General features: G+C 39.8%; 1 protein-coding gene across 1 annotated transcript; it reads right to left on the bottom strand.

Moving 5' to 3' along the window:
* Positions 1-5937: 5937 nt before the first annotated feature.
* Positions 5938-12192, bottom strand: LOC107388118 (gastrula zinc finger protein XlCGF57.1). Its single transcript, XM_015963506.3, has 2 exons — positions 11867-12192; positions 5938-7946 (listed from the first exon to the last, which is right to left on the bottom strand). The coding sequence occupies exons 1-2, from the start codon at positions 11910-11912 to the stop codon at positions 6481-6483; spliced, it is 1512 nt and encodes a 503-aa protein (XP_015818992.1). The 5' UTR covers positions 11913-12192; the 3' UTR covers positions 5938-6480.
* Between the last annotated feature and the right edge of the window lie 2029 nt (positions 12193-14221).

The following is a 14221-nucleotide window of genomic DNA, read 5'->3' as shown; positions in this document are numbered from 1 at the left end:
AGAAAATCAAACTGTTGCCCTAAATAGACTGATGTTGTTTTTTTAATGCATGTAAACACGTTAGTCTTGCTGAAGGCAAACTGGTTCTAATCGTGCTGAAGCACCCAGCTAATGCGGTAGGAAACCAATTACATCTACATGTAAACGGATCGGTTGAGCTGATACCAGTAACTCCTGGAAGTGACGAGACCACAGAACCGGTCTTCTGACTGAATCATTGCCACAAAGAAACATCATCAAACAGTACAGTGCGTACCAAATAAGCTGTGCTGCAGCGATGTTCGTGTCCATCCCTTCAGCTATTGTACACATGCTGTTTTAACTTCGACTGCTTCACTCCCACCAGCATTTCTTTGCTATTTGTGTTGCCATAAGCTGACTGGAAGGATGCCGATATGAAAGGGCTCATGAGTTTGGTTTTCTAGCATACATGTAAACTAGGATAAAGGCTCCCAGTTTGCTACTTTAGATCCACCTAGGTCGAATTAGATGCAAATGTAAACACACTGACTGCCTTAAGAGAACGTGGCTCCAGTGCAGAAAGGCTAAACTCAGATTTACAGGAATGCCTACTGTGGATGGATGGATGGCAGCAGAGGGTGAGGTGGTGCTCACTCCTCCCTGCCACATGGACCCATGGGATAAACCATCAACCCTGCTCAATGGTCAACTTTCTTCGCGGGGGTCACCCATTAGGACAGTGGGATGGTTAACTCACACCGTGGGTCCAGACCCCCTCCTTATATTGCGATCCCACGAGCCGCATCATAACACAGAGCAAAGCAGATTTAAGATTCGCAACAAGAACAAAAACAATAAATAAGACTGGACAGAGAACAAAAACATATGCTCAAATAATAAATGGTACATTTCAACTTAGATAAAATTATTAATAAAAAAATCTGACCATAAAGCTACAGAAAATTAGGCCGCAAACGTAAAAGACGAGAACAACTTCTTAAATATTTTTAGATACCAACCAGTAGTCTGACATAAATAATCTTGAGATGTCCCTGTAGATTTAAATATTTAGCCCTTGATCCCACTATTACAGTTAGATGGCCATTTATCCATCACAGAATAAGGGTGATACTGAAATCCCCTCCGATTAAATTGTACTAGTTTGGATAATTAACAATACTTTAGTTTGTCTCTAACATCAGCAACATTTTCCTGTGAAAGCTGGAGCCATAGATAATAAAAATGATACTGGAGCTGTTTATATGACAGATAAAATGTCGTTAGGATGCATAACTGTAATTCTTAATGTCTAAACCCTGCTGAATGTTCCAATCCATGAAAAAGCCACAGAAAATAACATTATCTTCAATTCTCCATCAAACAAACACCCATTTGGACCTATTCTATGAAAAAAGGGGTCTTCATTTTTCTACGTGGAATAGTAAACTGTTCATTCCTTTATCTACAGATTTGTATTGTTTAAACTTTTCATTTGGAAAGAAACTTTTTTGCAGAAACACTGATTTTGGAATAACCAAATTATACACAAGCAAGTACATTTGAAATAAAACACACGCATCATTACTTTTTGTCTGATTTTGTTTTGTTTTTCCTTAAAGTGTGTACCGGTATTTAGTATTATGGATTTTTCATCTTTGAGTTAATGTTTTCTTGTTATTTACTCTATTTTTATCTCCTTTTTTGTTCCTGTAATGTCATCGCTGCTGTGAAACAAAAATCTCCCCACTGAGGCACAATAAAGGGATTTTCTATTCTATTCTTCTATCTGTAGCCTTTCAAGTTCCTGTTTTACTGCAGGTTAAATCCTTTCTCACAGGCCAACATCAAAAACCAAAAAACAATCATTTCCTCAAATGAAAATGCTAAATTTCACCTATCAACATTCCTGCTTTGGAATAGAAAAAGTGCAAAAAACACACTAATTCAAGCTCAGTTTGCTTCACTCTGATGCTCACTGGTTCAAGCCAGATACCAGCATCTTCATCAAAGAGAACAAATTAGAAGCATTTCAGTTTGTCTGATACTGAGGAGAGTACAGCTGCAGACGCAGAGACATGCACGGACATAGACATCATATACTGATGGGCATGGAGGCCAAATGAATGTAAGCAGGAAAGGTGGGGGCGCTACACTGCAAAGCACAATGGGATTTGTAGTATCTGTGAAAAACAAGCCAGCAGGCCAGTTAAAACACATTTGATATATGATCTCTGAGTTTGACGTGTCATTTAGAGTGGTGTGAGCTTTTGTTTTAAATCAGATTGTTACCGACAGCAACTACATTTAAGTGTTTTAGTCTCCCTTTTGACTGAATCATTGTGATGCTTTGTGCTTCAGCATGTCGGCGTAGATACTCAGTTGTCTCACCTTAAGAGATTTACCTGAAAACAATAGAACTTTTCTGGTTTTCTCGAAGATGTGCTGCCTCTCATCCAAGAGGCTTCTTCAGCTCTAAACCCTGGGTTGTGAGCAGGAGCCTTAGAAGTTGTGGTCAGAAACAAAAATGCTGATTGTGCTGAAAGTCTCTTTTTCTCCTTTAAAAATAAAAAACATCAGACTGGCGGGCTGCTCTATTGGACATTGAGCCGAGTACCTGGTGCTGCAGTCTGGTTCCAGCACATTTCCTAGGAATAAGAACGCTGCCCTCTGCTGACTGAAGTGCATCATAATTGCTGACCAGACCACAACAACATAAAATGACTTTAAAAACTGCATTTTTAAATGTATATTTAAACAAAAACCTAAATTAAACCATAATCTTCTTAAACAAACATTTATCTTTCAAACATAAATAGTCAGAATAAAATAAAACTGTATAACTGCCTCTGATGGCAGCTACACCCATCTGTGGCAGCGGAGCATTATCTAGTCACGAGTCTGTCAGAGGCTTAAGTTCAGAACCTCATGACTATAGCCTCTTCAGCAAGCTCCCTTGTGACATTTGATATTGCACAAGCAGATGCACAGTTCAGGTTAGTGCAGAGACGGAAGGTGGCTTTGGACCACAGCAGGTGAAATGTTCCTAAGAAATTGTTTAATTGCATTGTTTGTGTTACTGGGGAACTCTGGACAGCTTGTTTGGACTAAATGTTAATTAAAAATAATCATAATTTAATGTTTATTTATTATTGTAAAAATGAGTGACAGGAAAAAACGGATAATGCCACAACTGACTGTGAGCAAACGCATCCTCTTGAGTGTGTCCAAACGCGGCAGCAATTCAAGACGTCTCTCCCTTGCCCTGCCTCCAACACAAGGCCGGATTAACCATATGGGCAACTGGGCAATTGCCCAGGGCCCACGAACTCTAAGGGGCCCAGGGCAGCAAGCGCACGAGCAAAATACTGTAGGCATATCTGTAATCTCCCGCATTATATTAAACTAGGGTGACCGTATGTCCGGTTTTCCCCGGACATGTCTACTTTTCACTCTCTGTCCGGGCGTCCGGACTGGGGGTCCGCGGTCGTATTGATGAAAATGTCCGGCTTTTCATCCAGGAGCAGGGATCGAATTATGGGGGAGCTGTATATCTTACACATCCAGGGGAGCCGGAAACAAATTTTCTATCTATATTTCATCATTTATGGACTCTTCTGAGCAGAGAGCACAGAGAGCGGCACAGCGCGTTCTTGCGCAGCGCTCCAGGCAGCTGCTTCCAGCGCACGGTCCTTTCTCAAAGTGGCGCAACCAAAAAACTATAATTAGCACACGATCATTCATGTCCGCACATATTCTCTATTTTCTGTCTTATTTGTGCCTGAAGCGCTCTGCTGCTGCGCAGCTCATCACCTGTGCTGCGGTGATTTCACCTCACTGACGCAGCATTGAAAGGCGCACTCCGCTTTGTGGTCAGGAGATCCCTTTGATCTGCTCAAAAGTAACTGATGTGGTGAAAAAGTAAGAATCCAGGCAGCAGTTTTTTCTGGAGAGTTTAGAGGAGATGCAGGAAGATGAGAGACAGACAGGACAGGAAAATAGTTAAATAAAAACAAGAAAACAAAACAAATTGTTGAAAAGTAAAATGTAGATTTATCTCCACTACACGTTTTTACCTGTATAAAACAATAAGTTACACACATGTAATATTTATACATCTGATACAGTTCAGATCACCTTCAAAACTCAGTCACACACCCAGGGCCGTTTCAAGACATTTTGGGGGCCAAGGCAAAATGACCCCACCCACCCCCACCCCCCACCCCATAACTGGGCTCCCCAGAAGCCTCTGTGTAATTCTTACCCTCTCCAGGAGTATTAGTTATACAGTGTTTATAAAAGCCCCTCAGACATTACTGACATGTTCAAATGTTATCAGATGAAAAACTAAATTATCAGACATGCTGTCTCATCTGCTTCTTTTCTAAACTTGCAAAAAACAAAACCATTTGAAGGCCACTATTTGTGGATTCTCTGAAAGTTTCCATGGCGTGTGTGACAACTTATGTTTTCATTGATCCTATCGTCTAATCTCACAGCTGAAACAAGCATCCTTAATAATCTGTGCACAGGAAGCGTACCGATGCTGTAGTAAAACAAAAGGTATAATAATTTATTATTAATACAACCTTGTTGCAGCACTAAAGCAGAAAAATTAGATTTTGCAATACATATGCTAAATATTTACATATGAATTGTTTTAGAGCCCTTTTATTGGTAGAATCTGATATTAATTTAGTTCTTACAAAAAAATGGGTCCCAGCATGGTTTGTGTGGTGTTGCCATAGTGTGCCGTCATAGGCACATATCCCCTGTCCTCTTGTTTGGAAATGGAAATATGATCACCCTATATTAAACAAACTGTCCACCCGGGCTTTTGCGCTGCACAGAGACGCTTCGCTGCCTATGACTTTGAACGTCAGTTGAGAGTCAGTCTCGTGCAGACTGACCATTGAAGAGAGGGCCTCAAGTTAAGACCCTCTCCTCATTGGTCAGTCCACACAAGATGGGTCAAAGGTTATCCTGAGCGGGTTACGTGATGTCAAGCATTCAAGCATTGAGTATATTTACTGCATATTACAGAAAAATATTCTGTATGTGACCATATTATGGTGATCCTTGGGTCGTGATGATGGGGCCCTTGAATATTGTTGCCCAGGGTACAACGAAGTCTTAATCTGGCCCTGCTCCAACATGCCTCCATCTAAAAGGCTAGGTTATCCAGAGTTATCTCTGTAGTTATGCTGCTATAGGCTTAGACTGCTGGAGGATACACTGACCACTTTTCACACTCTACTACTTTCTTCTACTATCTGCTCTTTAACTGTATTATTTCCTGCTATTTCAGCTGTTAACTTTATTTTTTCTCTAAGTGTTTTTCTCCCCAGAAGAAGCTACAATGATGTTCTGCTGAGCTGTGGTGGCCTCATGGAGGGGGCCATCGTCTAGCACACTGCTGCTAACCACTTAAACATTCTCCCTCTCCTGATGATAACTTTTTGCTTTCTTTGACATTGAATGTGCTACTACTAGTTTACCCGTTTAATTATAGATTCACTAGGATAAATACAATAAAGTTTATCTCTCACCAAATAGAATATTTACTAAGAAATCACAATGTAACCATAGACACATTGCTTGGTGTGTGTGTGTGTCTACTCTGTCTTCTCAATCCCCAGTGAGTCGTGGAGGATGGCTGCTTATACTGAGCCAGTATCCTCTGGAGGTTTCTTCCTGTTAAAAGGGAGTTTTCCTCTCCACTTTCGCTATATGCTTGCTTAGTATGAGGACTGCTGTAAAGTCACTGACACTAGTCAGTGACGTGATGCAATTTGCTGGGTTCCTTACAGTATATAGGAAACATTTTTTTCTGATTGGCTTAATGAACTGACCTGAATTGGAATGTTTATTATGTGAAGTGCCTTGAGATGACTCTTGTGATTTGGCGCTATATAAATAAACTTGAATTGAATTCCATTTCCTACTCAAACCCAAAAGAAAGAAATGCAATATTCTATGTTCAGAAATCAAAAAAACATTTTTTTATTAAATATCCCACTGGTGCTCACTGCAGAAAAACAAAAATGAAGCTTCTTTTAACACTATAACCGTGTTAAATACGGGCCATTGATATAACAATATCTGACCTGCACTTGTATAGAGCCTTTCAGAGTCAGAGGACTCCTCAGCGCGTTACACTAGTGTATCATTCATCCATTCACACACACATTCACACGACAATAGCAATGAGCTACAAAGAGCCACAACTGCCCCACTGACAGGCGATATGTTACCTCAACCAAACAAGCCCAAAATTAAACAAAAAGTTAAAATAAATATCTAAATTTTATTTTTACTAACTACCATATATGCTATGCTTTTATTTTTTTTTTAATCCATGTTTGGACACCTTCTGTGTTCGCAAATCTATAATTACATCACTCAAAAAGTTGCAAGTGCTAGTATACTGCACCTTCCATCGTCATTTATTGGGCTGACATTTGGAGGTTGGAAAAAATTATACTTTTTGTCAAAACTTAGTACCAGTAGGGCACCTTGTCGCTAAATCTGTGTTTGGTTTCCTGTGTGGACTTTAGTGTGCGTGTTTAAACTTATCTTATGACTGAATCTGTCTCCACAAACATCACACACAAAAGGTTTCTCTCCTGTGTGGACTCTCATGTGAGTGTTTAAATTAGTCTTTTGGTTAAATCCTTTTCCACAAAAATCACAGGCAAAAGGCTTCTGTCCCGTGTGGACACGTGTGTGTCTGTTTAAATGTGCTTTACAGATAAATTTTTGTCCACAAACCTTACAATCAAAAGGTTTCTGTCCTGTGTGGACATTCTTATGCCTGTTTAAACTTGACCTTCGGGTAAATCTTTTTTCACAAAGGTCACAACCAAAAGGTTTCAGTCCTGTGTGGACTCTCTTGTGCCTGCTTAAACTTGTCTTTTGGCCAAATCTTTGTCCACAGAGCCTACAAGAAAAAGGTTTCTGTCCTGTGTGGACTATCATGTGACTGATCAAATATGCCTCATGGCTAAATCTTTGTCCGCAAACATCACACAGAAAAGGTTTTTCTTTGGTGTGGATTTGCAAGTGTGAGTTTAAACTTGAGCTTTTACTAAATGTTTGTCCACAAACATCACATACGAAAGGATTCTCTCCTGTGTGGACTCTCATGTGACTGACCAAATGTGCTTTATGGCTAAATCTTTGTTCACAAACATCACACACAAAAGGTTTCTGACCTGTGTGGATTCTCATGTGACTGTTAAGTTTTGATTCATCGCTAAAAGAAAATCCACACTCATCACAGCTGAATGATTTTAGTTGTGTCTGGACTTTCCTGCATGAGTCTACATTTTGCTCCACCCCAACATCTTTCTTATTGCCCCAAAAGCCTGAAGACCTTATTGCTGAATAACTTTTCACTCTCACATGCTTCGGGAGAGACCACTTGTGGAGAACAGGTTTACCACACTCAGGGCAGCTTAAAGATTTGTTCACAGCCTTAACATCTGACTCAGAAGACTCGCTCTCATTCCATTCTTTTTCACTGTCTTCCGTTTCTGGTTCCGAGTCTGACAAGGATTTCAGCTGACAGTCACAACTGTTTCCGTCCTGGTCATCTTCATTCTCAGTGATTTCCGTCTCTGAAGAGGTGGAATCATCTTCATAAGGATTTAGATCTGGATTCTTGCTACTTTCTGTTCCTCCACAGTCCTCTCCACCACTTACTGCTTTCATGTGGTCAGAACAGCTGCCGGTTGGAAGATCTCCGTCTGTAGCCTGGTGCTGATCGAACTGTGACAACAGAACTTTGTCTTCATCCTCCTCACACTGACAAGACGCGGCATTATATGAAATCCTGGTGGCATAAGTCTCCATCATCTCATTAAGGGGCTCCTCCTCTTCCTCCTTTACGTTGAGGGTCTCCAGGTCCATCCGGCTCACACCAGGACTCAGTTCTTCAGGAGCCTCTTCTGTATTCAACACCATCTGCTGAACATCTACAGGGAACACTGAAACACAAAAAACATTACCTTAATGTTTAAACCAAGTATAATCTTCTTTACCTTACCAAAACAACAAACCTAAATGCAACAGCAACAAACTATAGCACTGTGAGATGTATGTTTGTTGTTTTGGCCTGGAGACCCTTAGATTCTCACTTTTCTCTGTTAACCTATGTATTTTTTACACCAAGCCAAGCAGGTTTATTTTTGTTTATATGTTTTGGGTATTACACCCTGTGTGCCTCCTAAACATTTGTAACAGTAGCACCAAAAGATGAATGTAATGTATGATTCTCAGTAGTCCAGGGCATGATAATCACAAAGGCTTATTTGGAAACAACTGGACTTATGTTGTTCTGTTGAAGATGCTTTGCCTTTCACATAAATGGTTTCTTTCACGCCTCTTTCGAGCCATCTGTCTTCACTGTCCAAAATGTGTGCATTGTCTTAACCCTCCCACTGTCCTAATGGGTGTGACCCCGCGAGGAAAGCTGGCCATTGAGCAGGGTTGATGGTTTATCCCTTGGGTTCATGTGGCTGGGGTGAGGAGTGAGCACCACCTAATTATTTCTCTGTGTTAAATCCTAACCTGCTTTATGAATTAACAATATATCGGCAAATGAACTAACTTTTATATATTTTATCTTTAAGGTAAAGCAGGCCCTCAGAGCTGTGACTGGTTCCCTGACCCTGACTGCTGACGTGCGGATTGGCCGTGCTACAAAGGCGTAGCTTGGTGTTTCCTGCCATTTTCTTAGCGAAGACTGGAACATGAAAAGCTTCAACCTTGCCACCATGCCTCTAGATGAGAGGCACACTGGTACAAATATAATGACTTGGATAGAAGAGGTTTTAGCTAAGTTTGAAATCCTGCCTGTTAAAATAAAAGCAGTAGTTCATGACAGTGGGTCAAATATGGTGGCAGCAATGAGACTGCTTGAAGAGAAACATGGATGGGCCTCTATCCGGTGTGCTGGACACACACTCCTGGACCTTGTGTGATTATTTAGCTGGATACATTTCATGTGAGCTCAAAGTTTTTTTTTGTTGTATTTTAGTTTTTAGTTGCGTACACCTGATCTGTTTGACATTGTAGCATTTGTATTAACATGTTGCAACAAGATTCATTAAAAGCAGTTTGATAAGCTATTGTCTTTATTATTAGATGGCACATAACTGATCACACATAGAATTAGAAGCTAATGATGGGTATATTAGAGCATCCTGGTGCAATAAGCTATACTTTTATGAATGACACGATTAGTCGTGATTAATCGTCACCAAACTGGCGACTTGTCGACTAATAAAATAGTCATTTGTGGCAGCCCTAGATTTCACATTCTATGGTTTCTTTGTAAGATGTAAACTCACAGCATTACAGTACTGAGGTTGTGGATCCACCCCCTGGCAAAAAAGTTAAATGCCTCAACTTTTAAATGCTTTCGTCTGTTGTTTACTGTTGAAGGACGCCTGAGGGACCAGGTAGCTCCATTTCAACAGCCTTGACTCTTGGTAAATCCCAAATTTCAGTTGAAAACTCACTCATTTTCATTACATACGGGTCACGTGACGTCCAGCATAATATGTGCACCTTTGTCTGGAAATTGGGTCTAAAACTGCGAAATACAGACTTTGCTCCATTGTCTATTTGTGCTTCCTGCTCACCAGTTGAAACTTTGTGTGTGATTGCTTTTGTCTGACTGAATGAGCAGCCAATCAGTAATTGAATCACCTGTGCAGCAGCTCATCAGGCTCTGCAGAAGCCTGTTAATCACCTGCTGATTGAAATCAGGTGTGTTGAAGCAGGGTTAAAACTAAAACCTACTGGACATTGGCCCTTGAGGCCTGGAATTGATTAGCCCTGGAAACTGGAAACTTCCAAAACAAAAGTCACGTGCATTATGTCATTTCCTGTGAACTTCTGTAACCAATGTAAACAGAACAGAAAACAACCCACAGACCTTTTGATGCATGCAGTTGTCTGTCTTCTGGTTTATTTTGTGTGGACTTCCGAAATCACGCGTGGTGTTGCAATCCTCCCGTGAGTTTGTGAGGTCACGGGACCAGCTGTGTGGAATGCTCTCACCCCCATTTCGTGTCAGAATTGCTCCCGGTTGGAAATGAGTTCGTAGATAAAACGCCGCAATTACGTTACGCGGCCGCTTTCACGGCCAGTGGAAAGCCGGGGTAAGATATTCTGCTGAAATGTGTCACTATAATAAATGAATCAAAATAAATCGGCCACTGGAAAAACACTATTATGAAATCAAATCTGAGTTTGTGAAAATAACATTATGTAATAAAAACAGAAATTATTTAATAAACATGCCTCAATAATAATTTGAATGATTATGGAAAAATTGCATCTAAAATAGTTTTATATTCATTTTAAACACATTTTAAAACCGTTGGACTATTTGTGTCGGACGTTTTGTTACATTAGGGACTTTAAGGTAGATCCCAGTGGATTATGTGCTCATTTTCATTTCTGATGATGAGTTTGATTTTATATGCTTTGTTGAAGAATGCGGTCATGTGACCTGCTGACTATGTGACATGGCACAGGTGTATTAATAAAGAGGCAGAGATGCCGGAAGAGCAGTCACTTAGAATGACAAAGACCATGTGTTTTTCTTCAAGTTAAACGCTGTGGTAATAGCAACCTACTAACAGGTTAAGGGGTCCAGGATTGGAAACACGAGTTGAGACGAGTATCTGAACTTGACGGAATGAACAGGAAAGAGAGAGATTCTGTGCCAAGTACCTGTTGGACAAGGTTTGTGTTTAATGGGGGTGAGAAAAATTCTGAGTTACGGGAGACAAAGTTTTTGGGCCACCCCTGTCTTCAAGAACTGAAAGATACGATCCTACATGAACCGGATCCTGACGATGACAGCAATGAAGTAAGGAATGCAGAGGCATACTCGGAGCTCATTCAGTTCCTGGATGACAAAAGCCTGTTGCTGATAATGCGCAAAGCAGCAGTTGATGGACGTGCGGTACTGAAAATTCTTTGGGAATACTACGCTGGTAAAGGAAAGCCAAGGATTATCAACATGTATATTGAGTTGACATCCCTACAAAAAGTCATCCACTGAGACCATCACAGAATATGTCATCAGAGCAGAAACAGCAATTACCACCCTGAGAAGTGCAGGTGAGGCGCTCAGCAATGAACTTTTGATAGCGATGGTTTTAAAAGGTATGCCTGACACGTTGAAGCGCATCAGCTTTGGAAGATAACGTGATGAAGGCAAGAGCGCGTGTTGGTTCAGAGTGCGTAAAAGCTGGTGCCAACAGTGAAACTACAGACATGTGTTACAAGTGTGGCAGCACAGGTCATAAAGCAGGGGTCCCCAATTCTGGTCCTGGTCATTTTCAGACTACACAATTGTCTAGGATTTACTTTTGTGATACATATTTCATAATGTAATATATATTTAATTAATTTTGAACACTTTGGAGTTCCATATAGGAGTGCTATCAGAAAGGCATACACTGTAAACTATACGTCGATGTGTAATATACGCTGTAAATTATACGTCCATGTGTAATATACGCTGTAATCTATATGTCGATGTGTAATATAAGCTCTAATCTATATGTCGATTGTGTAATATACGCTGTAATCTATATGTTGATGTGTAATATACGTATGCCATTCTGATCATGTATGTATGACAGAACACATCATGTTTTATTTGTTTCCCATCTGATTCAGCAGCTCACCGGGTTCTACAGAAGCATGTGAATCACCACTGATGCAAATCAAGTGTGTTGAAACAGGGAAACAACTAAAACATGGTGGATATGGCCCCTATCCCCTATCATTGGGGACATGTTTCAATGCTACGCTACAGACACGCCGGAAGAAGGTAAATCGTTAGGCAACCTGAATTTGATTGAAAATATAACGATATACAAACCCAACACGTCCAGCTGATCGTGCGGACTTTTCCCTCTGTTGCTCATTTTCCGTTAAACGTGAAAGCTCCTGCGGCTGATCTTTCTGAGTAAACCTCCCAGATTTCTCCTTCTGCTGCAGCCAGACGCGGTTTGACCTGCTGGCTCCACGTTTTTCTTTCACCTTTAACATTTACTGTGCTGTTAGAAGTTGGCACAACAAGTTTCAATAAGTTAAACCGCTTCTTTTTTTTAACCTTATAGTAAAAGAACTGTAAACACCATGCAGGTAAATCCCGAACGGAAGTTCCGTCTACGTTTTTCTTCCGTAACAGACCACAAGCTGACTGGAACCAAAAAGCAAGATTAAAGCTTGGATATAGCTACCGTAGACTTTTGACGTCTAAAAAACATACTATAAAAATAAAATGTCAGGAGAAAATTAAAGAAAAAAAATATATATATATATATATACATCAAGTCTAAAAAAATCAAATGGTAAATTAATTTAAATCAGAAAAACAGTCGTAAAATTATAAAACACCATAAAACATGATTACAAATTTGAGTTAAAAATAAGAAAATAAAAGGTGTAGGTAAAATCAGCTTTAAATAAAAGGGTATTCAGCTGTTTTTTAAAAGTGCCCAGACTGTCAATGCTACCTTAGGATAAAGGAAGATCATTCCAAAGTTGGAGTGCAACACTCTGGAAGAGGCGATCACCATGACTTTTATATCTGGTCTTTGGAACTTCTAGAAGGTTCTGGTGGGTGGACCTGAGGGCTGGGTTGGAGCATAAGGCTTTAATAATTCAGTAATACTGTATAAGGAGGAGTTTGACCATGTAGCATGGAAAGTTATAGTCAGGATTCTAAAATGAACTCTAAAGTTACCGGGTAACCAGAGCAGACACATCAGAATAGGAATGATGTGTGCTCTTCTGTTTTCTCAAGTTAGGAGTCTTGCTGCAGAGTTCTGGACAAACTGAAGGCGGTCCAGGGATTATTTTGTTAAAACATGTAAAGTGTGTTACAGTCATCTAGACGGGACGAGATAAAGGCATGGATAACCATTTCAGGTTCATGTTTTGACATCAACCTTTGCAGTTTGGAGATATTTCTTAAGTGATAAAAATAGTTTCGGACCAATGTTTTTGAGTGAACGTCAAGAGACATTGATTGGTCAAAAACAACATCCAAATTCCTCAAGTTTGACGGCAGAAGATAAACGACCAAGTTGTGGACTAATCAGGGGAACCATGCTCTCAGGGGAAATGATCAGACATTCAATCTTTTCAGAGTTTAACTGAAGGAAGTTATCTACTAGCCAGCTGGTGATAGCTGATAGACACTCTAGTAATTCAGACATTTTATACAACTCAGAATCCCTAAAGGAGCAGTACAGCTGAATGTCATCTGCATATAGGTGATAAGAGACATTATGAAAAGAATCAGTTTTCTGTTCAAGAGTACAGTAGAAACAACAGTGCACCCAAAACAGAGCTTTGGGGTACCCCACAGAACAGATTAGTAGAATCTGACTTGATTTGGTTTATACAGACACTGTAGCTTCTGTTAGAATGGTACGATTTAAACCAGTCTAGAACAGTTCCAAAGATCCCCATCAAGTCACGAAGTCTGTTAATTAAGGTGCTGTGATCAAGAGTGTCAAAAGCTGCAGAAAGATCTAATACTACCAAGACTGTAAAGACTGTTGTATTACAACTGGGAAATTCAGGTGTACCAGCAGCCAGATGGAGGTAAATGTAAGCATGCATATTCACACAAACATAAAAAGGATAAACTCAGAATTATAAGAATGAAAAACAACACAGTAAGGATTGTTGCAAAATAATCACCATGATAATAAATCTGACCACAAAGCAACAGAAAATTAACCAGCAAATTTAAGAGAAAAGAATGACTTTATAGTTATTTTCTTAAATATTTTCAGATACCAAGTCTCCAATCTTGAGATGTTCCTATAGATTTAAATATTTAGCCTTCCATAACTTTAAGTAATGCGTCCCCATTTGTCCATCATACTGTAGATATTAAAACCTCCTCTGAATAAATTTTACTAGTTTATACAATTTAATTAGGAAATGATTTCGTTTGTCCCAATTATCAGCAACATTTTCTTGTGAAATGTAATTCTTAATGTTAAAACGCCCGCTGAATGTTCCAATCCGTGAAAAAAAAACATTTAACATTCTCACATTCTCAATTCAAAAAACAACCATTTGGACCAACCCAGATACTCTATGAAAAAATGGGGTCCTTAATTTTTCTGTGTGGAATAGTAAAGAGATTAACCACTTAGAGCAGGGGTGTCAAACTCAAATTAACACTGGGTTGAAACAAAAAACTGGGAGAAAG

The sequence above is a fragment of the Nothobranchius furzeri genome, chromosome 16 (assembly GCF_043380555.1).
Source record: "Nothobranchius furzeri strain GRZ-AD chromosome 16, NfurGRZ-RIMD1, whole genome shotgun sequence".
In the NCBI taxonomy this organism is placed as follows: Eukaryota; Metazoa; Chordata; class Actinopteri; order Cyprinodontiformes; family Nothobranchiidae; genus Nothobranchius; species Nothobranchius furzeri.
This window is presented reverse-complemented; position numbering and strand designations above follow the sequence as displayed.

Bases quoted from the DNA above. Each gene is read 5' to 3' on its own strand.
- LOC107388118 (XM_015963506.3), bottom strand. From the start codon at position 11,912: ATGAGCAACAGAGGGAAAAGTCCGCACGATCAGCTGGACGTGTTGG. The intron at 7,947-11,866 runs GTTTGTATATCG...TTTGTGTTTCAG, and splicing joins CGATCAGCTGGACGTGTTGG to TGTTCCCTGTAGATGTTCAG.